Here is a 23,090-nt window from a genome sequence, read left to right as displayed (position 1 = left end):
ATAGAAAAAAATATTTTTCTGACAAGTAAATTGAATAAAAGTGGATCTAGAAAAAGTCAATGTATTAAAACTATTTGTTTTTTAGGGAAAATTAATTGCAAATGCAACATATGAAACGCTGTGGTATAATATGCCAGTAAATACAGAAAAAATTTTAATGTTTATAATAATGAGATCTCAGGAGCGATTGACGATTACAGGGAAAATGATAGACATGTCATTCGAAACTTTTGCGAATGTAATCTTCTAAATTTTGACATTTCTTTATTTTTACTTATCATTAAATTTGGCGTCTACTAAAACACTGTTTCATATTTATATGGACATATCGTATAAATATAAATTAAATTAAATTTTTTGTAATGTTTTTTAGATCATGAAGGCATTAGCGTCTTATCTGTTTCAAATGCTATGTATTTGCTATGTATTTTAATACTATCAAGGATTTGTTATTTTCTAAAGTTATAACAAAATTAATATTAGTCAATAAATTAAAAAATATTGTAAGTGAATTAAGAAATTAGTTGTTATTAAAATTAGCTACTACTTAAACTATGAGTTAAATAACATAAAATGTACTTATTATATAAACAATTAACTAAAAAGAATTTCTTTTTTCTCAATTATTATTGATATTTATTTTATTTAAAGAGATACATATTATATTATGTTTTTGGCTATTATCTCTTAATCCAGAGGATAGGATATTTGATTTGTGTAAACATATATCGAATATGATAGTCATATTCGATTTGTATAAACATATTTTATTTGTATTAACATTAACTTTGTTTATAACATATATTATTGTGCACTATACTATTGCTCAAAACTTTTACTTTTAATATTTCTCTTCCAAGCGAATTTTTTATATAATTATGTTCTCAGAATTGTTAGAGAAAATTATTCAGTCATTATATATATCTCTAAATAGTAGAGTTCTTTTGTTCTTTAGTTAATTTATTTCTAAGATCGGCGGTTGAATGACATAAACACAATCCATTTTCTGTTTTTTAGAAAACCTAATATACTATATAGTGACAACTATACTATCGTAATACGTTTAATGATTTTCACAATTGGTAGAAATCGTGCAGACATTTATTTCTTGTTGACGATATTGCGTTGCTAAAGAAACACGTTTGCAAAAAACAGAAAATATTCCTCAAGAAAGTTATTATTTTTTACTTCAGCAGAATAATATCGTTACTTTATGATTGGAATACACGTTATTAGATTGTTAATGAAATTATAGGATGTTCATGCAAATAATGAGTTTTCTCTTGTCTTAGTATCGTGCAACATGTAATAGCGATTGATCCGTATTCACCAGAATGGGGACGCACGGTGTGGGGATGTACTTGAAAAATCTGACGGTGCACTTTCATTTCCTTATCAACCAGAGTAGCAAACAAATGTGCTAAAACAGATTATTATTTTCTTAAATTTATTGGCAAATGTTAATTACAAGTACCGTCAGCCCAGCGCTGAGATTCGGTCTTCGTTTCTTTGGCTTTTGGCCGGGTGTGTCGTATTCTACAGTTTATTGGTTGAGTTTTATGTCAAGTATGCTGATTATACAGTACTTCCAATACTTGTATACGTTTGATCATTTGAAGATCAGCGAGTTATCAAATCTTGCTGACAGTTCGCTTTTTACTCTAGATTACAGTTTAACATGTTTTAAAATGGCTGGTTTATGGATGCATCGTCGGTAAGATGATGTAATATATTGCGTAATATTTTAACTTTATTTAATCGCCATGTTCGAGAAATAAGTTCGCCTTTTAATTTCTATCATATACTCTTCATCTGATTTTTTAAATTAAAAGTGGTTTAATAATATCTAAATCCGAAGTAGTAAGGTGACATAAAATGACTTAAGAGTATTTTTAATTTCAATAAGATACCTTACTACTTGTTTATTCATCTTAATTTAAACATTAAAGTATACTGTAACATTATTTGAAAAAAAAGTATTATTTATATCTATAAGATCTATAAGATCTGATTAAAGTACCGTGTTAATTAATGTCTATATTGCAGAGTTCTTCATAAAATTTTGGCCGATATGGATAATGATTGGTGCGAATGTACTAACATTGAGAAACATTTGTATATGATGACAATTAAAGCTAATATATCGCATTTCTTCTTTAACGCTTTATTAAGTTGTAATATGATTATTACAATAATTTATCTCTTAGGCGATTACATAATTTGTTCCGTATTTCTAAATGAAAATTACAATAATACTGTGCGGCAACTTCCTATAAAAATACAATTTCCATTTGAAATCCAACAATCGCCTAAATTTGAATTTATTGCTGTTATAATATTTATACATACGTTATTACAAGTATGGACAAATACTATTGTAAATGGATTGGTCTTTACTTTGGTAACTTATATTGTATATTTGTTTTCAATTTTTATTAATTTTTATATAACAGCCATTTATACAAAAAAATTATACTTATAAGTATAACGCTGTTGTAGTATAATGCTTACATTTCTCATGTAGCAATTTGTAGAATTTTGTTATGTGACATAGTACAAAAATACATGCTACATTTCAAACTTCAAAATATAATTAATGTCAGTATTAAAAATACTTTGCGATTAAATTATATAAATTAAATATATTATGTAAGATTATTGTACTTATTAAATCTTTAAATTAAATCTAGAAACATTTAAGATAACAAAAAATTTTTTTATATGCAATAATTGTAATTTTTGCAAAAATTTAAGTATATTTTAGGCGCTCCATGTAAGTGGGCAAATTGATATCATTTGTCAAGAATTTAAAAATATTTCTAAGAATACTTTTTGTTATGGATCTTCCATATCATCATTGGGAATGCTGGTCGAGAGACACAAAAGAGTCATTTCTTTTTCCGAGAACATGGAACGACTATTCTCTTTTATCGCATTAATGCAAGTTGTTTGGAATACCTTAGTAATTTGCTGTCTAGGATGTCTCTTCATAATTGTAAGTACTATAAATGTATACAATGTTATGATAGACGTCATATATTTTATTCATTTCCATTTATTGATATAGTCTATTCATAATGAAACTGGTATTTTCGCATTAATGAAAACCGTTTTTGCTTATTTTGCCATAACGATGGAACCCTTTATTATTTGCTTTGCTGGAGAATATCTTACCCACAAGGTGAGCAAGAGTAATTACCTGTAAATGTACAATTTTTGAAACACAACGTAGGTAATAATAATATAATAATAAAAATTAATTAATAATATAATAATAATAATACATTATCTTTCTAATTTATAATAACATTATCTTTTAATAAAAATACTTTGATGAGAGAAATACATAAAATATTATTTTCTTTAATAATTAATTTCTTTAATAAAACAACACGTTTTTTTTTAAAAAAGATTTATTTTCTCTACATATATAATATTTTTTATAAAAAACATTGACAAAATATTTTATATTAAAATTTGTAGTAGAAGTTATCTAAAATTGTATAAATATTTATGAAGTACTGATTTATTAATGTTCGTCAAGTAATTATTTATTATAAAGTTTCTATACTTTACAAATAAAAGTAAATATAGAATTAATTAAGAATTTCTGATATTTTCGCTACAAAGGCTGTGGTTTCTAGTTTAAAACTATCTTAAGTACAGTCATAAATTAGAAATAATATAATGAAAGGACTCTCAATCTTTAAAATAATAACAAACAAAGAAAATAAAGGCTATTGAGAGTCAGCGCGAGAAAGAATACGTAAATTATTAAATTGTCATGAATGTCATAATTAAATGTAATGTATGTCATAATTAATTGTTATAATTGTCATTAATTAATTACAGAGCCGTATAAGAATCTTAAGATATTTTTTAAGATAGTTTTAAAATAAGAATCGACTATAGGCCTACATTTTCACAATGTGAATAGAAAAATATTTTTGAGTCGAATTTAACAGATAAAAATAATCACAAAAAGATTTGCTATTTATGTATCATTTTTAGAGCAAATTAATTGCCAGTGCAACATATGAAATGCTATGGTATGATATGCCGTCAAATTACAGTAAAATTATAGTGTTTATAATAATGAGATCGCAAAAACGACTGGCGATTACGGCAGGAAAAATGATGGATATGTCATTCGAAACTTTTACAAATGTAATCTTTTCAATTTTTTTGATGTCTAATAATTAATTTTAATTTATTTATAAATTAATTTTAGAATCTGCTGCTATGTGTTTCCGTTATAAGTAAATATAATTTAGATAATCAAATTTAATTTTTAAACTTGAATTTTTTAGATTATGAAGGCGTCAGCATCGTATGTATCCGTTTTAATCGCTATGTATTGATATTAATAAAAATGCAATCATTTACGATTTATTTTTATATATGTCATTTTGTTATCGTGATTTATTGTTCTACTTAGGGAATTAGATCGTTAAATAGTCATATTAAACTCACTGTTAACGATTAGTTAATATAAAAAAAAATATAAAAATTTAAAAATATAAAAATATAAAAATTTACATTACATTTAATAGAAACATTATTAATGTAAATGCAAATAATCTTATATGTATATGCATATAGTTGAGAGCACGCGCCAGTAACTGGAATTATAACTTAAATAATGAAAACAAATAAGTTATAAAATATAAATTAATTATTACAATAAATTAAAGATTTTATTGTTATTAACAAAATTAATTATTATTCATTAACTGTCAATTAATAAATTTCAAAAACTAAAAGAGCATCTAATATACAAGCAATTTATATATCTATGTATGTATCTTAGTGGCATTTTGGGCATTGTCTCTTAATCTTAATCATATGATTGTATGTTCCATTTGTGCACATTTCGTTGTTTGTACTGCAGTTAACCGTTTATAATATTGTATATTGTTATTCCCAAAATTTTTTTACTTTTGATTTTTTATTTTTTTTTAAGCGAGTTCTTGATATAGTTTATAAATACATTCCTAGAACTAAAGAAAATTACTCAATTATTATATTCCCGTAGAGTTTCTTTATTTTTCCCCTTACCTTACTTTTTCAAGGATTAAAGGTTGAATCGCATAATTACAATCCACTTCTGTTTAGAATTATGTATAATTACAATCATATATTATGATACTTTTAATGATTATCGCAATTGACAGGAAACGCAGACATTTGTTTTTTGTTGATGATATATTGTTGCCACAGAAACAAGTAAGCAAAAAAAGAAACTTATACCTCTTAGAAAATGGTTTTTTCTTACTTTACGAACATATCTTTGTTTTTTGCATTAGCAGTATAATATTACGATCGGAAAACGTTATTAGATCGCTAATGAAATTATAGGATGTTGTTATAAATAATAAGTAGTGTCTCATTATATCGTCGTACTATGTGACATATAATAGCGATTGATCCGTGTTCTTCTGATTATAAGTGGGGATGCATTGTGTGGGGATAAAATGGATGGTATACTCTCAGTTTCTCCTCAAATGAGCATATCGGATGTGTCTATATTGATCTCCATTTTCTTAAGTTTAAAAAGTGTAGGCGAAGGCGAATCATGAGTACTGTCAGCCCGACGGTGAAAATTGGCCTTCGACTTCTCGGCATATGGCCATATTCTACTACTTATTGGTTCAGTTTTATGTCGAGTATGTTGATCATGCAGTACTTCCAATATTTATACATATTTGAACATTTGAGTATGAGCGAGCTGCCAAATCTTGTTGATGAACTGCCTATGACTCTTGACTATAGTTTGACAATTTTTAAATTAACAAGCCTGTGGATACAACGTCGGTAAGATATTATATTAAAAGGAATTACTGGTGATTCATGCTGGACTTTTTGTTCAGGCAATTTGATATTTTGGCTATAAAACATAATTATATGATAATTTTTCATATACATGAATACTAAGTTATAATTTATCTAATATTGATATGTTATATTTTCCTTTTATTATATATACATTATGTACATTATATATGTATACATTATATTGTATATATATATATATATAATGTATATTATACATATTATTATAATATATGTTATAATATTATTATAACGATAATTTTTGTAATTTTTGAAATCATTACTATATATATTATTTAACAAATATAAATGCAAAAAAGACATCATTGGTTATTAATGAGCCACGCTACATGATCGTTAAGTTATTTGAAATTGGACAACACGGTATTTGTTATTATACAGCAAAATAGTATAATTTTGCTTAACTATTATGTTAAAAAAATGAAATTTTTTCTTGGTATTTTAATATTGTATATATTTCGAATGCGATACTTTTTAATATAAAGTTGCATAATACAATCAAAATGTTTAAAATATTAATGCATATAATATCAATGATTCCTCGCAAATGTAATGTTTTTATATAAAACATTTGATGAAATAAATAAAATATTATAGAGATCTTCATAAAATTCTTGCTACTATGGATAATGATTGGCGTGAGTGCATCAATATCAATCATCATTTATATATAATGACAATCAAAGCGAATATATCGCATTTTATATCTAATACTTTATTGAGCTTTACTGCTATTGTTGCTGCACTTTACTTCTTAGGCGAATATGCAATTCGTTTCGTATTTTTAATCGAAGATTATAATGATACTTCAAGACAGCTTCCTTTAAAGTTGCAATTTCCTTTTGAAACTCAACAGTCGCCGATGTTTGAACTTCTTGCTATAACAATATTTTTACATGTAATGTTACACGTATGCACGGTCGCTATTCTAAATGGATTGATCTTTACTTTGGTAATTCATATTTTATATATATTTTATATATATTTAGTAATTCATATTTTATATATATTTGCCTGTGTTTTCTATTTGTTTGTGTTTTAATGTCAAAGTAATTTATGACGCAATGTTATAACAGCAAAATCTGTTATAATAAATTTTTTATTTTTAATTTGTTGATTTTAATCATATGTGGATTATGCCATTTAGGTTTATAAAAAATTTGAAAGTAAAATGCCATTATACAAACATTTTAAAAGAATTTTATTAAAAATATAACATATAAAGATATCTTATATCTATATATTTGAAATATTTATATACATTTTTTATGGTACAATTTTCTTATATGTAATGACTGTAATTTTTTTAAAAATTGAAGTATATTTTAGGTTCTACACGCAAGCGGACAAATTGATATAATATGTCAAGAGTTTAAAAATATTTCCAAAAACACTCTTCTCTATGGGTCCTTTGTACCTTCATTCGGAATGTTAATTGAGAGGCATAATAAAATAATTTCATTTTCCAAGAACATTGAACAACTCTTCTCCTTCATCGCATTGATGCAAGTTGTGTGGAATACATTAGTCATTTGCAGTATAGGATTTGTCTTCATAGTGGTAAGTATACTAATAAATATATGATTATTGGAATTGTATATATTTTTTATCTTTTTATTATTTGTCAAACTAGTCTATACATAATGAAGTTAGTGTTTTCGTATTAGTGAAAACCCTTTTTGCTTATTGCGTCATAACAATTGAAGCCTTTATCATTTGCTTTGCTGGAGAACATCTTAGTCTTAAGGTGCGTGTCCAAAAATATTGTTAATCAAAAATATTTTATTATTATTCTTTTACAATATAATTGTGTTATTTTTATAATAAAGATGTACAATATTGTTTTCTAATAAAAACATTTTAATGTGTTGCAATACGTATATAATGTCATTTAAGAAAATAAAACTTGTAAATAATACTTTTTTATTTAAAAAAAATATTTATTTATAATAAAAAAATATTTCTTTATAATATATTGTAGTATTATAAATAATGATTTATTTTTTTATAATAAAAAGTTACTGAAATTGTAATACGATCTGTTTATCAATAAATTTTTTGTTATAATAAAAGAAGACCTTCTATAATTTTAATAATATAAAAAAATTTATGAAGAATTTTAATATTGTTATAACAAATATTGTTGTAACGCGTCGCAATAATATAGAAAAATGTTTTTCTGTCAAATAAGTTGAATAAAAGAGCCAATCAATTTGAAATTATTTGTATTATTTTTTCAGAGCAAATTAATTGCAAATGCAACGTATGAAACATTGTGGTACAATATGCCATTAAATACAGAAAAAATTATAATATTTATAATAATGAGGTCTCAGAAGCGACTGACGATCACAGCAGGAAAAATGATAGATATGTCTTTTGATACTTTTACGAATGTAATTTTTTAAATCATTTAGGCACCTTTTATTTTGCTTATCGTCAACATTTTCTAAAACACTTTTATATAATTTTTTATAATTTCTATTTTTTTAGATCATGAAAGCATCAGCGTCTTATATATCTGTTTTGAATGCTATATATTGATATCATCAAGAACTTTTTTAAATTTAGAACTATTGATATCATCAAGAACTAAAATTTATATAAGCCATAATGTTAAAAGGTATATAGAAACTAAATTAAGAATTTAAATGTTATTATCATATTTAACTACTTTTTACACTATCAGTTATAATGTTCTACATAAGTTGTATTTATTATATAAACAATTTAATAGAAATAATTTCTTTTTCTTCAAATACTGTTACTTATTTTTATTTAAAAGTGATATATACATATTATATCATATATTTTTGAACATTTTTTAATAAAAACCAGAAAAAATAGTATATTCAATTTGTATGCACACATTTCGTATCTGATTTATTAAAAGTATTGACAATATCTTATATTCAATATTTTAGTTTTGAAATTTTACTTTTGAAATTTCTCTTCCTTGCAAGTATAATTTTATTTTCCTGAAATTATTAGAGGATATTTACAGTTATTATATCTCCAATTGTACAGTTCCTTTATTTATCCATTACGTTATTACTTTTGAATTGAATGACATGAATACTATCAATTTCTATTTGTCAGAAAATTTAATCCTATAGTCACAATCAAAATATAATGATACATTTAATAATTTGTTGCAGTTGGGAATTGTAGACATTTATTTATTGATGATATTGCGTTGCTAAAGATACAAGTTTGAAAAAAAAAAGCTATTTCTCAGGGAGTTGTTTTTTTTTACTTTAGCAGTATAATATGATCGAAGTACATGACATCAAATTGCTAATGAAATTATAGGATGTTCATGTAAATAATGGGTTCTGTCTTGTCTTATTATTGTACTGTGCGACATATGATAGCGATTGATCCGTATTCACCGGAGTGGGGTCACACCGTGTGGGGATGCACTTGGAAAATCAGATGGTGCACTTGTATTTCCTTATTAATCAGAGCATTGAACAAATGTATTAAAAGCGATTATTTTTTTCTCAAATTTATTGGCAAATGACAATTACGAGTACCATCAGCCCAGCGCTGAAGTTTGGTCTTTGTTTTTTTGGCTTTTGGCCAGGTGTGCCGTATTCTACCATTTATTGCTTAAGTTTTATGTCAAGTATGCTGATTATACAGTACTTTCAGTATTTGTACATTTTTGATCATCTAAAGATTAGTGAATTATCAAATCTTATTGACAGTTCGATTATTACTCTGGATTACAGTTTGACGTTTTTTAAATTGATTGGTCTATGGATACATCGTCGGTAAGGTACTACAGTATATTGTGTAATAGTTTTATTTAATCGCTGTATTCGAAAAATAAATTTGTTCCTAACATATTGATCTAATTTTTTCTAACTGGAACTTTCTTTAATATCAATAATAAGTCGTTATTAAAACGTCATCTTGTTATTTAGAATTTTAATTCAAACATTGAAGTATACAACATTAATTGAAGAGAATAAATATTATTCATATCTGAAACATCTGATTAGAGACAATAACATATTAAAGTAATGTATATATTACAGAATCCTTCATAAAATTTTGAAGGATATGGATAATAACTGGCATGAGTGCATCAACATTGACCAACATTTGTATACGATGACAACTAAAGCTAATATAGCGCATTTTTTTTCTAACGCTTTATTAAGTTGTAATGCGATTATTACAGTAATTTATCTTTTAGGCGATTACGTAATTCGTTCCGTATTTCTAAATGAAAATTATAATAATACTGTGCGGCAACTTCCTATAAAAATACAATTTCCGTTTAAAATCCAACAATCGCCTGTATTTGAATTTATTGCTGTAATAATATTTTTACATACAATATTACAAGTATGGACGAACACTATTCTAAATGGATTGATCTTTTCTTTGGTAACTTATATTGTATATTTCTTATTTTCAATTTTTTATACAACGAAGCGATTTACATAAACTTATAAGCGTTTTTGTATGAAAATTTTTCATGAATTTGCATAATTTTACTTTATGTGATATAAATCAAACATACATGATGCATTTCTGTAGTATCTTTAAAATATAATTAATGTCATATTGAATATTTTTGAGGATAAATTATATAAATAAAATTTATTATACGTATATGATTACAATACTTATTAAATTTTTATATAAGAAGTATTTAAAATAGAAAAATTTTTTATATGCAAGTAATTTTTGTAAATATTTAAGTATATTTTAGGCACTCCATATAAGTGGACAAATTGATATTATTTGTGAAGAATTGAAAAATTTTTCTAAGAATAGTCTTTGTTATGGATCTTTCACATCATCGTTGGGAATGCTGGTCGAGAAACATAAAAGAGTCATTTCATTTTCCGATAATATGGAACGGCTCTTCTCTTTTATCGCATTAATGCAAGTTGTTTGGAATACCTTAGTTATTTGTTGTCTAGGATTTGCCTTCATAATGGTAAGTACTATAATAATTGTACAACGTTGTGATTCTTTCATATTTTTCACTCATTTTTGTTACTTAATAATATAGTCTATCCATAATAAAACTGGTGTTTTTGCATTAATGAAAGCTGTTTTTGCTTATCTTGCCATAACGCTGGAAGCTTTCATTATTTGTTTTGCCGGAGAATATCTTAGTTACAAGGTAAGCAAGAATGATTAGTAAATATACCGTATTTTAACATAACATAACTTATATAACATAACTATATTATATAATAATGAATACTATAATAGACATTATTTTGTAATAAAAATATAATTTTGACATAGTTAAAACATTATTAAAAACGATTGATTTCTTAAATAAGAATATTTTTTAAGATAATGATAATTTGTATCTGTTATAATAAAAGTTATCTAAATAAAATGTTTATCAGCTAATTATTTATTGTAAAGCTTTTTTTTAGATAAAATAAAAGTAAAAATGATATTATTAAAGAGTTTCGGATATTTTGGCTATAATGTTTTCACAATATAGATGATAGAAAACTCTTTCGTGTCAAAATTAATTACAAAGTATTAGCTGTATTTGCATTTTAGGGCAAATTAATTGCTAGTGCAACATATGGAACAATGTGGTATAATATGCCGTCAAGTCACAGTAAAATTATAGTGTTTATAATAATGAGATCACAAAAGCGACTGGCGATTACGGCAGGGAAAATGATGGATATGTCATTTGAAACTTTTACGATTGTAATCTTTTAATTTTTTAAATGTCTGATGATTAATTTTATTTTATTTTATTTATTATTTTATTTTTTGATCTATGTGTCTATTATGTGTAAATATAATTTATAGATCCAGTTTAATTTTTTAACTTGAATTTTTTAGATTATGAAGGCGTCAGCATCATACATATCTGTTTTGATTGCTATGTATTGACATCAACAAAATAGATCTCTCTCTGCTGAAATTATATCATAGTTAATTTAAAATAGATTTAAAAAATTTGTAATAAATTAGAACTTACATTATCATATTAAGCTGATATCTGTTACTTGTTAATTATTAGTTAATAAATAACATATTTAAATTGCATTTAAGAAAATATTATTAATGTAAATGCAAATCTTTTATATTTCGTGTATTATTATTATTATTATTATTATTATTATTATATTGTTCATTCTTATTTAACAAAATAAGCTTGCATTAGTATGCAGGTTGCAGTAGTATTCAAACTACTTTAGCTCTATAATCGATGACTTTTTATTACAAGATATTTAATTCGTTTATTTGTAACTAAACGTCTATATTATTTCCAATTGCAATTTGTTCAATATGCAAGTTTGACGCAAACAACATTTTTTGAATTATTAGTGGAAATTATTAGTCACTTCATATTCAGTCAGAGAGTTCTGTTGTTTTCCCTTCATCATATTTCTTCAAAGGAAGATCAAATGAACGCAATTTATTTCCGTTTGCTTAGAATACCTAATACGCGTAAGCACCATGTCATGCACTTAATAATACCTTCATAAAAGGTAGAAATTATAATGAACATCTAGACATTTCCTTCTTGCTTATAATTTTGCATTTTAAAGAAAAAAAAAATGCAAAAAGATAACGGTTTCGCAGTAAATAATTTTTTTTTTGTATTATCTTAGCTATACAATATCTTTATTACTTTACGGTCAAAGTATTATACGTTATTAGACTGTTTATGGAATTATAGTATGAAAAAATTATAAACTCTATTTCGTCTTATCGTCATACTGAGCATCGTATAATAGCGATTGATCCATATTTATTGAGTGGGGACGCACTGTATGGGGATACACTTGGAGAAATGGACAGTGCTCTCTCATTTTCTTCTCAACTATAGTACAGAACAAATGTGCCGAAAATAATCTTTATTTCTTCACGTTTTTAAAATCTTTGACAAATGATCACATCTAGTATTAGTCCAGCATTAAAAGTTGGTCTCCGATTTCTTGGCATGTGGCCAGGTGATTCATATTCTACCATTCATTGGCTGAGTTTTATGTTGAGCATGTTGATTATACAGTACTTCCAATATTTGTACATATTTGGTCATTTAAAGATGAGTGAGTTGTCAAATCTTGTTGACGGTCTGATTGTGGCTTTAGATTACAGTTTGACGTTATTTAAATTGACCAGTCTGTGGGCACATCGTCGGTAAGATATCATGTATTATGTAATAGTTCAACTTTCTCTTTATGCTCTGCAAGTCTATAACAACTATAATCAAGAAACAAGATGCTCCTTCAGTTTCTTAACATTTGTTCTCTAAGTGGATTTTTTCTAAGTGGAAGTGATTATTAATTTAAATCTTAATTCAAATATTGAAATATATGTACAACATTGTCCTCGGGAAAAAATATTATATATATATATATATATATATATATATATATATATATCTGAATATATTTTATATATAATTATATATAATTGTAAATAATTATATGTGAAAGATTTTTTCCCTGGTCTCTCTTTCTCTCTTCTCTTCTCATAAAAGAAAATATGATATGACTATCTGAAACATATCACAAATTAGAGCAAATTAACATATTGCAGAGTTTTTCATAAAATCCTGATTGCTATGGATAATGATTGGCGCGAGTGCATCAATGAGGATAAGCATTTGTATTTAATGACAATCAAAGCGAATATAGCACGTTTTACGTCTAACATTTTACTGAGTGTTAATGCGGTTGTCGCAGTACTTTATCTCTTAGGCGACTACGTAATTCGTTTCGTATTTTTTACTGAAAATCAAAATAATACTTTACGGCAGCTTCCTATAAAAATACAATTTCCTTTTGAAACTCATCAATCGCCAACGTTTGAGTTTCTCGTTATAACATTATTTTTACATGTGGCAATACACGCATGCACAATCGCTATTTTAAATGGATTAATGTTGACTTTGGTAACTCATATTCGTATATGTATATTTTTTAATGTTTATATAATTAATTAATTTGTAACGCATAATTGTGAACACATTCACATTAAAATTTTTCTTTGTATATATTATATAATTTTGTTGACGGACTGTCATATTATTGTGTAAAACATTTTAAAGTATTAATGTCAATATTAGAAAAATTTTACAGTAATATCTACACAATAAATTTGCTTGTAATTAAATGTATATTGCATAATAATATTATTTTAATAATATCATTTTTATTGAATTGTTATATTTGAAATGTTTTTTTCAAAAAAATCTCTTTACTTTATAATAATTATAATTTTTCGTAAGAGAATGTAAGTGTATTTTAGGTACTTCATATAAGCGGACAAATTGATATAATGTGTCATGAATTCAGAAATATTTCTAAGGGATCTCTTCTTGATGGATCTTTCGAGTCTTTTTTTGGATTGCTGATTGAGAAGCATAATAAAATTATTATATTTTCTAACAATATTGAGACACTCTTCTCCTTTATTGCATTAATGCAAGTTGTTTGGAATACGTTAGTTATTTGCTGTTTAGGATTTATTATCGTAATTGTAAGTATTAAAATACACACGCCCAATGATTGATTATATATATTTATTTTTCTTTTTATAATTCGTTGAATTAGTCTATTTATAACGAAACTGGGATTTTCGTGTTAGTGAAAACTGTTTCTGGTTATTTCGTTATAATGATTGAAGCCTTTGTCATTTGCTTTGCTGGAGAATATCTTAGTTTAAAGGTAAATATTCAACACATAGTAAATCATCTATACAGAAGCTTTTAATCACATAATTACATTGACATAATGTAATTAATAAATAAAAATACAATAAAAATACAATGTTATTTAAAAAAAAACATTTAATATTTGGCTATATTCAAGATATCACTTAAGAAAATCAATTTTTTAATAAAAATATTTTTTATTGCATATAATATTTATTTCTTCAATGTTTAGTAACGTGTTTCAACACAAATATAATATTACAAATGTAATATGATTTTACTATTTTTCTCCTATAATTTCTTTACTTCTTTCAATATTTTTAAATTTGTATAACATTTTTTTAATATCGGCAATAATATTAGATAAACTACTGTGAAGTAAATTAAATAATTAGGTATAAAAAGTGTCGTCGCATTTGTATTACTTTTAGGGTAAATTAATCGCCAACGCAATATACGAATCGCTGTGGTACGATATGCCGTCAAATAAAAATAAAATTATAGTATTTATAATAATGAGGTCTCAAAAACGATTGACGATTACGGCAGGAAAAATGATGGATATGTCATTAGAAACATTTACTCGTGTAATTTCTTTAATATTTTGAATATTTAATTTTCACAAAATAATTCTATACATATTTTGCTTATTATTTTGCTTATTATTTTTTAATCTACTATTATATATATATATGTGTGTGTGTGTGTGTGTGTGTGTGTGTGTGTGTGTGTGTGTGTGCGTGTCTCTAATTTCTTAACTTGTATTTTTGTTTAGATTATGAAGGCGTCAGCATCGTATATATCCGTTTTAAATGCTATGTATTGATATCAACATGCGGTATTTATTTGATGCAATTATAATATATTAATTATAATATATTAAAAAATATTTACAATAAATTAAAATTTAATTTCTTATTGACAACTGTCTTATTAATAACTATCGATTAATAAATTACACAAATTGAAATTACATTTGTATAAAAGTATTTAATGTAAATGTAAACAAATGTCTTAATATTTTTTGATAATTTATTATATCCTTACTTAGGAGCAATATTTACTTATATAACACGTCAAACATTGATTTTTTTTTCATATCATGACCTAGATAACATTTTTGACTAGATTAAGGTTATTGAAGATTGTACCTTTTATTTCATTTTTTGCACTAAATTCATTTTTATGTAAAAATGAAAATAAGAGATACAACCTTTAATGGCCTTGATTTTAACAAATGTTATCCAGATAATGATCCTGAACAACATTTAAGAGATTTTAATTGTCAGTCGAACAATAAACTTGGATAATACTAATGTCGATAGTACTGTAACTTTCAAGTTTTAACTCGAAAAGTACTTAATGAAAAGATATTTTATTACAGTGTTTTGAAAAGCTCTCAAGGTAAGCTAAAAGAATTTGTAATGAAAAATAGAGAGTTCTATTAAAAAATTCATTGTGATCTTGTCCTGATCTTGACAATACCATCCAAGGTACAATCAAAGATACCATCTTATATTCCCTAGGAAATCATGAAACTTTTATTTAAAACATTTTTCTTTAAAATACACTGTTCAAGAGATATTTGAGATTGTCTTTTAAAATAAAATACCTTGTATATATGGCCATATTTCATACATAATTATATATGTTTTTATACATATGAATAATTTTTTATTAGGCTTGTGATTAATTTTTATAATATCTCTGATTAAAAAATTTTTATTTTCGAAATTTTTTCCACAAGCGAGTTTTGCATAACATTTTTTGATGATTTTTTTCCTTTGTTGGAAATTACTCATCACTATGTTACGTGATCCAATCAGGAAATTCTGTTTTTCTCCTCTTGCTATTTCTTTAAAAAACTAGATGTATATGAACTGCATTAATACAATTTATTTTTATTTCTTTTAGAATATTTAATGTGTATATTTACTATCACCCTGCTATATCTTTAATAATTTTTGCAATAAGAAACGTATTAGACATTTCTTATTGTTAATATTATACTCTTTCATTTCCACCTCAATCGCAGTATCGAACAAATGTACAAAAACTAATCTTTATTTTCTTACATGTTAAAAAACTATTAGTAGATGGTATTTACCAGTATTGTCAGCCCAGTGCTAAAAGTTGGTCTCCGAATACTTTGGCCACGTATCTCATATTCTACCGTTGATTGGCTAAGTTTAATGTTAAGCACATTAATCATACGGTACTTTCAGTATTTATACATTTTTGAACACATAGATCAGCGAGCTTTTAAATCTCATTGACGGTTTAACTGTAACTTTTTACAGTTTATCATTATTTAAATTGATTAGTCTGTGGATACATTGTCGGTAAGTATTTAATTACATAGTAAAGATTTAATTGTGTTCAAAAAGATTTTGTTTTAGTTTTTTAACGCATTGTTTATTCGATTTACTAAAGCGAAAAATAAATATTTAATACCGAACTGTAGCTCGAGTGTTGATAAACACAACATTCTTGTTTCCTCAAAAGAAAGTGTGATCTTTCTATAAGAAATCCAATAAATTAAAATAATATATTACAGAATTTTTCATCAAATTCTGGTTGCTATGGATAATGATTGGCACGAGTGCATCAACATTAATCAGCATTTGCATATGATGACCATTAAAGCTAACATATCGCATTTTGTTTATAATGTTATATTAAGCGTTGTTGTGATTTTTCAGTAATTTATCTCTTAAGCGATTATGTAAATTGTTTTATATTTGTTAACGAAAATTACAATGTAACTTTATGGTTACTTATTAATTATAAAAATACAATTTCCTTTTGAAACTCAACAGTCGCCGATGTTTAAATTTCTAATTGTAACAATATTTTTGCATGTAATGTTTACACGCGTTATATTCTAAATGGATTAATTCTTACTTTGGTAACCTTTACATTTTTAATTTAACCAATAATATTTTTATTTTTGACTAATTTCTTAATAAACACCAACTGACAACTTAACATTAATATTATTATATAATATCACATTCGATAGTATAACTGTATGTACATGTGTATATATATATATATATATATATATATATATATATATTATATTAAATTTATATTATTGAATGTAAAATTATGAAATTAGTATTATGTTACTATTAGTTGATATTTATTAGGTTTAATGTAACAGAGCAATTTGTGAAGCAACGTTGTATTAAATTATTGATACTATCGAATTGAAATTTTATATTAAATAATTTGTGCAATACTGATATATATTGTTATATTTCTGAGTAAGAAGTTATAAAATACATCTCATTAATTCTTGTGTTAAAAAAATTGAATTCTACAAGAAAAATTTTTTTAATAACTTGATGAACATACTGTATAAGAATATATATACATGTTTGTTCATTTTATTCAAAACACATTCTTTATAGCAAGAATCTCTTTCATATCTAATAATTATAATTTTTAAATAATGTAAGTATATTCCAGATGCTTTATTTCACGTAAACGGACAAATTAATATAACGTGTCATGAGTTTGGAAGTATTTCTAAGAGTACTTTTTTTATAAATCTGAGTCCTTATTTGGAATGCTGATCGAGAGACACAACAGAATTATTTCATTTTCCGAAAAAATCAAGAAACTCTTCTCTTTTATGCAAGTCTTATTTGGAATACGTTAGTCATGGCGGTCTAGGATTCTTCTTGATAATTGTAAGTTTTATAATAACTGTAAAATAATGTGTAATAATTATACGATATATAATATTTTTTCTTTTCTTGTTCGAATTAATCTATTCATAATGAAATTGTTGTTTTCGTTTTGATAAAAACCATTGTTGGTTATCTTGACATAATGGCTAAAATTTTTATTATTTGTTTGCTGGAGAATATCTTAGTCTCAAATAAGTGTCTAAGTATTTAAAATTTTATTTTTTTTTAATTATAAATATATATTTTATATATCTAACATTTTGTCGAGTTAATATGTATATCTAATTATGCCATAATGAAATACCTATAAACATTGGTTTCTAACGATAATATTTTAATATATTACTGTGCATAAAATATTATGTAAAATAATTAATTTTTTTTCTTAATGTTAATGTTTTTGTCTTAAAAAATGCTTTACAAATGTAATATTATGATATTTTTTATACTGAATATTGTTCTGTCTTTTCGTTGTGTGTAATAGAAGATTACTGAAATTATAAATAATATTTGTAAATTATTTTATTAAAGGTATGTAATTTCTTATATATTCTAAAAAAAATTAGAAATTGGTGAATAAAGCATTTTTAATAAAGTTTTTCTAATTTTATTTCATTTTACTATTCTTTTTTTATTTTTATTGTTATTCTCTAATAATATCTTTATTCTTTAATCTTTATAATATTGTTAGAACATTAAAAATATTTATATTTTAGACAAATTTAATAGGAGAATTTTTTAAGGAGAATTAAATATAATTATTATTATACATATAATTATGCAGAAAACTTTGCATTTGACATTATTAGCTTTTAGCGTAAATTAATTGCTGCTATAACATACGAATCGCTGTGATATAATATGCTGTTATATCCAAGTAAATTAAATATTGATACTCACAATAATGAGATCAATCGGAAACAATTAGTGATTACGGCAGAAAAAATGATAGACATGTCATTTAAAATTTTTACAAATGTAATTTTTAAAATTTTTGGATACTTAATTTTAAAGAGATTATTTTATTTTGTGCTTATAATCAATTTGCACGTGTTCTTTATGCACAAATATAATTTATAAACCAAAATTAATTTTTCTATTCATATTTTTTAGATCATGAAAGCGTCAATATGTCGTCAATATATCCGTCATGAATGCTATGTATCAATACAAGTAAAAACGAAATATACATTTGTCGCAATTATAATGTAATTATTGTAAGCCAATTAGTAAAACAGTATTAACAATAAGTTTAGAATTAAATTGTTATGAACAGATTATTAATTGTTTTTTATTAATTATTATTTAATAAATTATATAAATTAAAAATTATATTTAATAAACAGTAATTAATACGAATGCAAATTTTTATAATAATTTTTTGATTTTGGATATTATTATATACATTATACGTTCTTATTTAAAAGAATATTAGTGTGGAGAATGTTAGATGTTTTTAGGCATTGACTTTTTCCTAGACAATCATACATTGAGTTTGCGTATAGGCATATTCCGTTGGTTATAGACATATTAAAAATTAAATATTTTTAATATCTCCAATTAAAAACTTTTATGCTTTTAAATTTCTTCTTCAAACGTTTTTTATATGATACCGTTCATAAAATCATTAAAAGAAATTACTCATCATTACATTTCCGTTCCGTTGTTCTCCCCTCACTTTATTTCTTTAAACACCAGAGATTAAACTGCAAGAATATAATTCAGTTCCATTTGCTTAGAATACCTAATATATAGTTAATGTTGTTCTACACAGAATGTAGTGTACATTTATTTCTTTTTGATGGAATTATATTGCCAAGAGACAAGTTTGCAAGAAAAAGGAACTGATAATTACACATCGAGTTGTTCATCCAGAGTTCGATATCTTTATTACTTTAAAAATAATGTACGTTGTTAGACTTATCAACAGAAAATTACAGAATGTCTATAAAAAATTAACTCTATCTCGATTTGCTATTATACTACACAATACATGTCGATTGATCCATATTTACGCGAGTGGGAATCGCGTACCATGGGGATATACAATACTTGGAGAAATGTATAATACAGTCTCATTTACTTCTTGTCTAAAGTATCGAACAAATGCTCATATACTGATTTTTATTTTCTTATGTTTTAAACACAATTGATAAATGGTAATTACAAGTACTGTCAGCCCAGTGCTGAAAATTGGTCTTCAAATATTCGGCATTTGGCCGCGTGTTTCGTATTCTACCATTCAATGGCTGAGTTTTACGTTAAGCACATTGATTATACAGTACTTTCAGTATTTATATATTTTTGAACATTTGAAGATCAGCGAGCTTTCGAATCTCATTGACGGTTTGACTGTAACTTTAGAATACAGTTTAACGTTATTTAAATTGATTGGTCTATGGATACATCGTCAGTAAGATATTCTCTATGTAATAGTTCAACTATGTTTAATCGTCATGTTCGAAAAACATGATTTTCTATCAGTTTCATAACACATTTTTACCAGTTTTATTTACCGTAATTGAAATAATATAACATCATTATCTAAACTTTAGCTTGATCGTTCTTAAACGTTGATCCATCGAAAAAAATGTGATCTTTTTATTTGAAACATCTAACAGATTAAAAATATATACATTACAGAGTTCTTCATCAAATCTTGGTTGCTATGGATAATGACTGGCGCGAGTGCATCAATATGGATAAACATTTGTATATGATGACAATTAAAGCCAATATAGCACATTTTATTTCTAACGCTTTATTGAGTGTTAATGCGACCGTTGCGCTACTTTATCTTTTAGGCGATTATGTAATTCGTTTTGTGTTCTTAAATGAAGATCAAAATCATACTTTACGACAGTTTCCTATAAAAATACAGTTTCCCTTCGAAACTCAACAATCGCCAATGTTTGAGGTTCTTGTTGTAACAATATCTTTACATGTAATGTTACATGTCAGCATACTTTGCATTTTAAATGGATTGGTTCTTACTTTGGTAACTATATATATTATATTTTATATGTTTATTTTCATCTGAATTAATTTATACTTAACAGAGCAATTTGTGACATAAGATTATAATATATTTCTATCTAAAGTTCAGTTGTATTAATATTTCACTTTAAATATATTTGTATAATTTTGTTATATTTTCGATATACGATTTGTTATATTTTCTACGCAAAAGTATAGAAGTGTAATTAATGCTTGTATTCGAAATTTTAGAATTAACTTTACAAAAAAAAAACTTTTTTGAACACATAAGTATATTATATAAAAATATATGCATTGTATTCGAAATACATTTGTTATAGCATGAAAATCTTTTTCATATAAAATAATTATGCAAAAATTTAAGTATATTTTAGGTACTACATGTTAGCGGACAAATTGATATAATGTGTTATGAGTTTAGAAAAATTTCTAGGAGTACTCTTCTTCATGAATCTGTCGTGTCTTTATTTGGAATACTAATTGAAAGACACAACAGAATTATATCATTTTCCGAGAACATCGAAAAACTTTTCTCCTTTATTGCATTAATGCAAGTTGTTTGGAATACGTTAGTTATTTGTTTTCTAGGATTTTTCATCATAATTGTAAGTAGTAAATGTGCAATAATTGACATGGTATAAATTATTTTTCTTTTTATTGTTTATCGAATTAGTGTATTCATAGCGAAACTGATGTTTTCGTATTAATAAAAACGGTTCTTTCTTACTTTGCTATAATGGCTGAAGCTTTCATCATTTGCTTTGCTGGAGAATATCTTAGTCTTAAAGTAAGTATTTTAGTAAGTACTGAGAAATAGTTAATTAAGATAGTTAATAAAGATAAACTTTTCTGGCATTATGTAATCATGAATATACATTTCTAATAATAAAATTTCAAAGAAATAAATCAAAATATATAAATACTTATTCTAATTTATATATATATATATATATATATATATATATATATATATAAAATCATAGCATTATGATGAAATACATGGTGTTTTTTAGAGATAATATGTACTTTAATATATTAAAATATATATAATATTATTCAAAATTATTTAATCATTTAAATAATAACGTTTTTTAATTAAGAAATGATATTTGTTTTATAAATATAACATATAGTATCGATGTAATGTAATGTCGATATCTCTAATAAAAAAAAATTGTTGTAGGTCCAAAATATTGTCATTAAAAATCACATAATTTTTTATATTTCAAAAATAAAATAGAATTCTAATTTTAATCTTCCTTTTATCAATTTTTCTCTGTTGTACTTTCCTTGATATTCTTTATGGTGTATTTATTTTTTAATATCGTAATATTGGCAATGATAATTAAAGAAAGATTTTATTTATTGAATAAGTAAAATCAATAAATATTATGTTAAAAGCCGTTGCATTTAAAACTATTTGCTTTCAGGGTAAATTAATTGCCAATGCAATATACGAATCCTTGTGGTATGATATTCCATCTCGTCAAAGTAAAATAATAATATTTATAATAATGAGATCTCAGAAGCGACTGGCGATCACAGCAGGAAAAATGATGGATATGTCATTTGATACATTTACAAATGTAATTTCTAAAATTTTTTTACGACATCTAATTCTTTAGGAATTTCATTTTGCTTATAATTAATTTGCTATTTGTGTCTTTTAAACATAAATATAATTTATAGAGATTTAATTTTTTTATTTCTGTTTTTTAGGTCATGAAGGCATCAGTATCATATATATCTGTTTTGAATGTGATGTATTGACTCGAATAAAAATGTAATATACGTTTGTTGAAATAATAACGTCATTAATGAACCAATAAGTAAAACAATATTGGTAATGAATCTAAATTAAATTGTTATTAACAGGT

The 23,090-nt window shown here is 24.7% G+C and overlaps 6 protein-coding genes and 1 long non-coding RNA gene across 14 annotated transcripts in view; 6 read left to right on the top strand and 1 right to left on the bottom strand.

Moving 5' to 3' along the window:
* LOC147909929 (uncharacterized) overlaps positions 1–23,090 on the bottom strand; it is a 107,810-nt gene that overhangs the window by 29,841 nt on the left and 54,879 nt on the right. The window lies entirely within an intron of this gene.
* Positions 849–4,388, top strand: LOC105152439 (odorant receptor 22c-like). Of its 2 annotated transcripts, XM_087405516.1 has the most exons (7): positions 849–1,566; positions 1,666–1,714; positions 2,047–2,401; positions 2,765–2,995; positions 3,068–3,181; positions 4,012–4,167; positions 4,311–4,388. In XM_087405516.1, the coding sequence occupies exons 1-7, from the start codon at positions 1,458–1,460 to the stop codon at positions 4,359–4,361; spliced, it is 1,065 nt and encodes a 354-aa protein (XP_087261642.1). In that variant the 5' UTR covers positions 849–1,457; the 3' UTR covers positions 4,362–4,388. The 2 variants fall into 2 exon arrangements, with proteins under 2 accessions (XP_087261642.1, XP_011065042.2); XM_011066740.2 differs by having other exon boundaries at positions 850–1,714.
* On the top strand, positions 5,557–8,721 carry LOC105152440 (odorant receptor 13a-like). Of its 2 annotated transcripts, XM_087405468.1 has the most exons (6): positions 5,557–5,814; positions 6,451–6,805; positions 7,183–7,413; positions 7,487–7,600; positions 8,094–8,249; positions 8,347–8,721. In XM_087405468.1, the coding sequence occupies exons 1-6, from the start codon at positions 5,576–5,578 to the stop codon at positions 8,395–8,397; spliced, it is 1,146 nt and encodes a 381-aa protein (XP_087261594.1). In that variant the 5' UTR covers positions 5,557–5,575; the 3' UTR covers positions 8,398–8,721. The 2 variants fall into 2 exon arrangements, with proteins under 2 accessions (XP_087261594.1, XP_011065043.2); XM_011066741.2 differs by lacking the exon at positions 7,487–7,600.
* LOC105152536 (4-vinylanisole receptor-like) lies at positions 9,243–11,923 on the top strand. Its single transcript, XM_011066895.2, has 6 exons — positions 9,243–9,629; positions 9,897–10,251; positions 10,580–10,810; positions 10,886–10,999; positions 11,398–11,553; positions 11,692–11,923. Exons 1-6 carry the CDS (start codon positions 9,373–9,375, stop codon positions 11,740–11,742), a joined length of 1,164 nt encoding a protein of 387 aa, XP_011065197.2. The 5' UTR covers positions 9,243–9,372; the 3' UTR covers positions 11,743–11,923.
* On the top strand, positions 12,582–15,436 carry LOC147909935 (odorant receptor 13a-like). The gene is made up of 6 exons (XM_087405533.1): positions 12,582–12,999; positions 13,402–13,756; positions 14,113–14,343; positions 14,418–14,531; positions 14,950–15,105; positions 15,294–15,436. Exons 1-6 carry the CDS (start codon positions 12,746–12,748, stop codon positions 15,342–15,344), a joined length of 1,161 nt encoding a protein of 386 aa, XP_087261659.1. The 5' UTR covers positions 12,582–12,745; the 3' UTR covers positions 15,345–15,436.
* On the top strand, positions 15,607–17,342 carry LOC147909934 (uncharacterized). The gene is made up of 3 exons (XM_087405566.1): positions 15,607–16,733; positions 16,819–16,860; positions 17,076–17,342. The coding sequence occupies exons 1-3, from the start codon at positions 16,615–16,617 to the stop codon at positions 17,221–17,223; spliced, it is 309 nt and encodes a 102-aa protein (XP_087261692.1). The 5' UTR covers positions 15,607–16,614; the 3' UTR covers positions 17,224–17,342.
* On the top strand, positions 17,961–23,088 carry LOC147909933 (odorant receptor 13a-like). 6 transcript variants are annotated; one of them, XM_087405456.1, is made up of 7 exons: positions 17,971–20,375; positions 20,860–20,928; positions 21,021–21,214; positions 21,588–21,818; positions 21,887–22,000; positions 22,644–22,799; positions 22,933–23,088. In XM_087405456.1, the coding sequence occupies exons 2-7, from the start codon at positions 20,892–20,894 to the stop codon at positions 22,981–22,983; spliced, it is 783 nt and encodes a 260-aa protein (XP_087261582.1). In that variant the 5' UTR covers positions 17,971–20,375; positions 20,860–20,891; the 3' UTR covers positions 22,984–23,088. The 6 variants fall into 6 exon arrangements, with proteins under 6 accessions (XP_087261577.1, XP_087261582.1, XP_087261578.1 ...); XM_087405454.1 differs by lacking the exon at positions 17,971–20,375 and adding an exon at positions 20,539–20,629; XM_087405455.1 differs by lacking the exon at positions 17,971–20,375 and adding an exon at positions 20,562–20,645.

This window comes from Acromyrmex echinatior, chromosome 4 (assembly GCF_024713525.1).
Source record: "Acromyrmex echinatior isolate Ae372 chromosome 4, ASM2471352v2, whole genome shotgun sequence".
In the NCBI taxonomy this organism is placed as follows: Eukaryota; Metazoa; Arthropoda; class Insecta; order Hymenoptera; family Formicidae; genus Acromyrmex; species Acromyrmex echinatior.
This window is presented reverse-complemented; position numbering and strand designations above follow the sequence as displayed.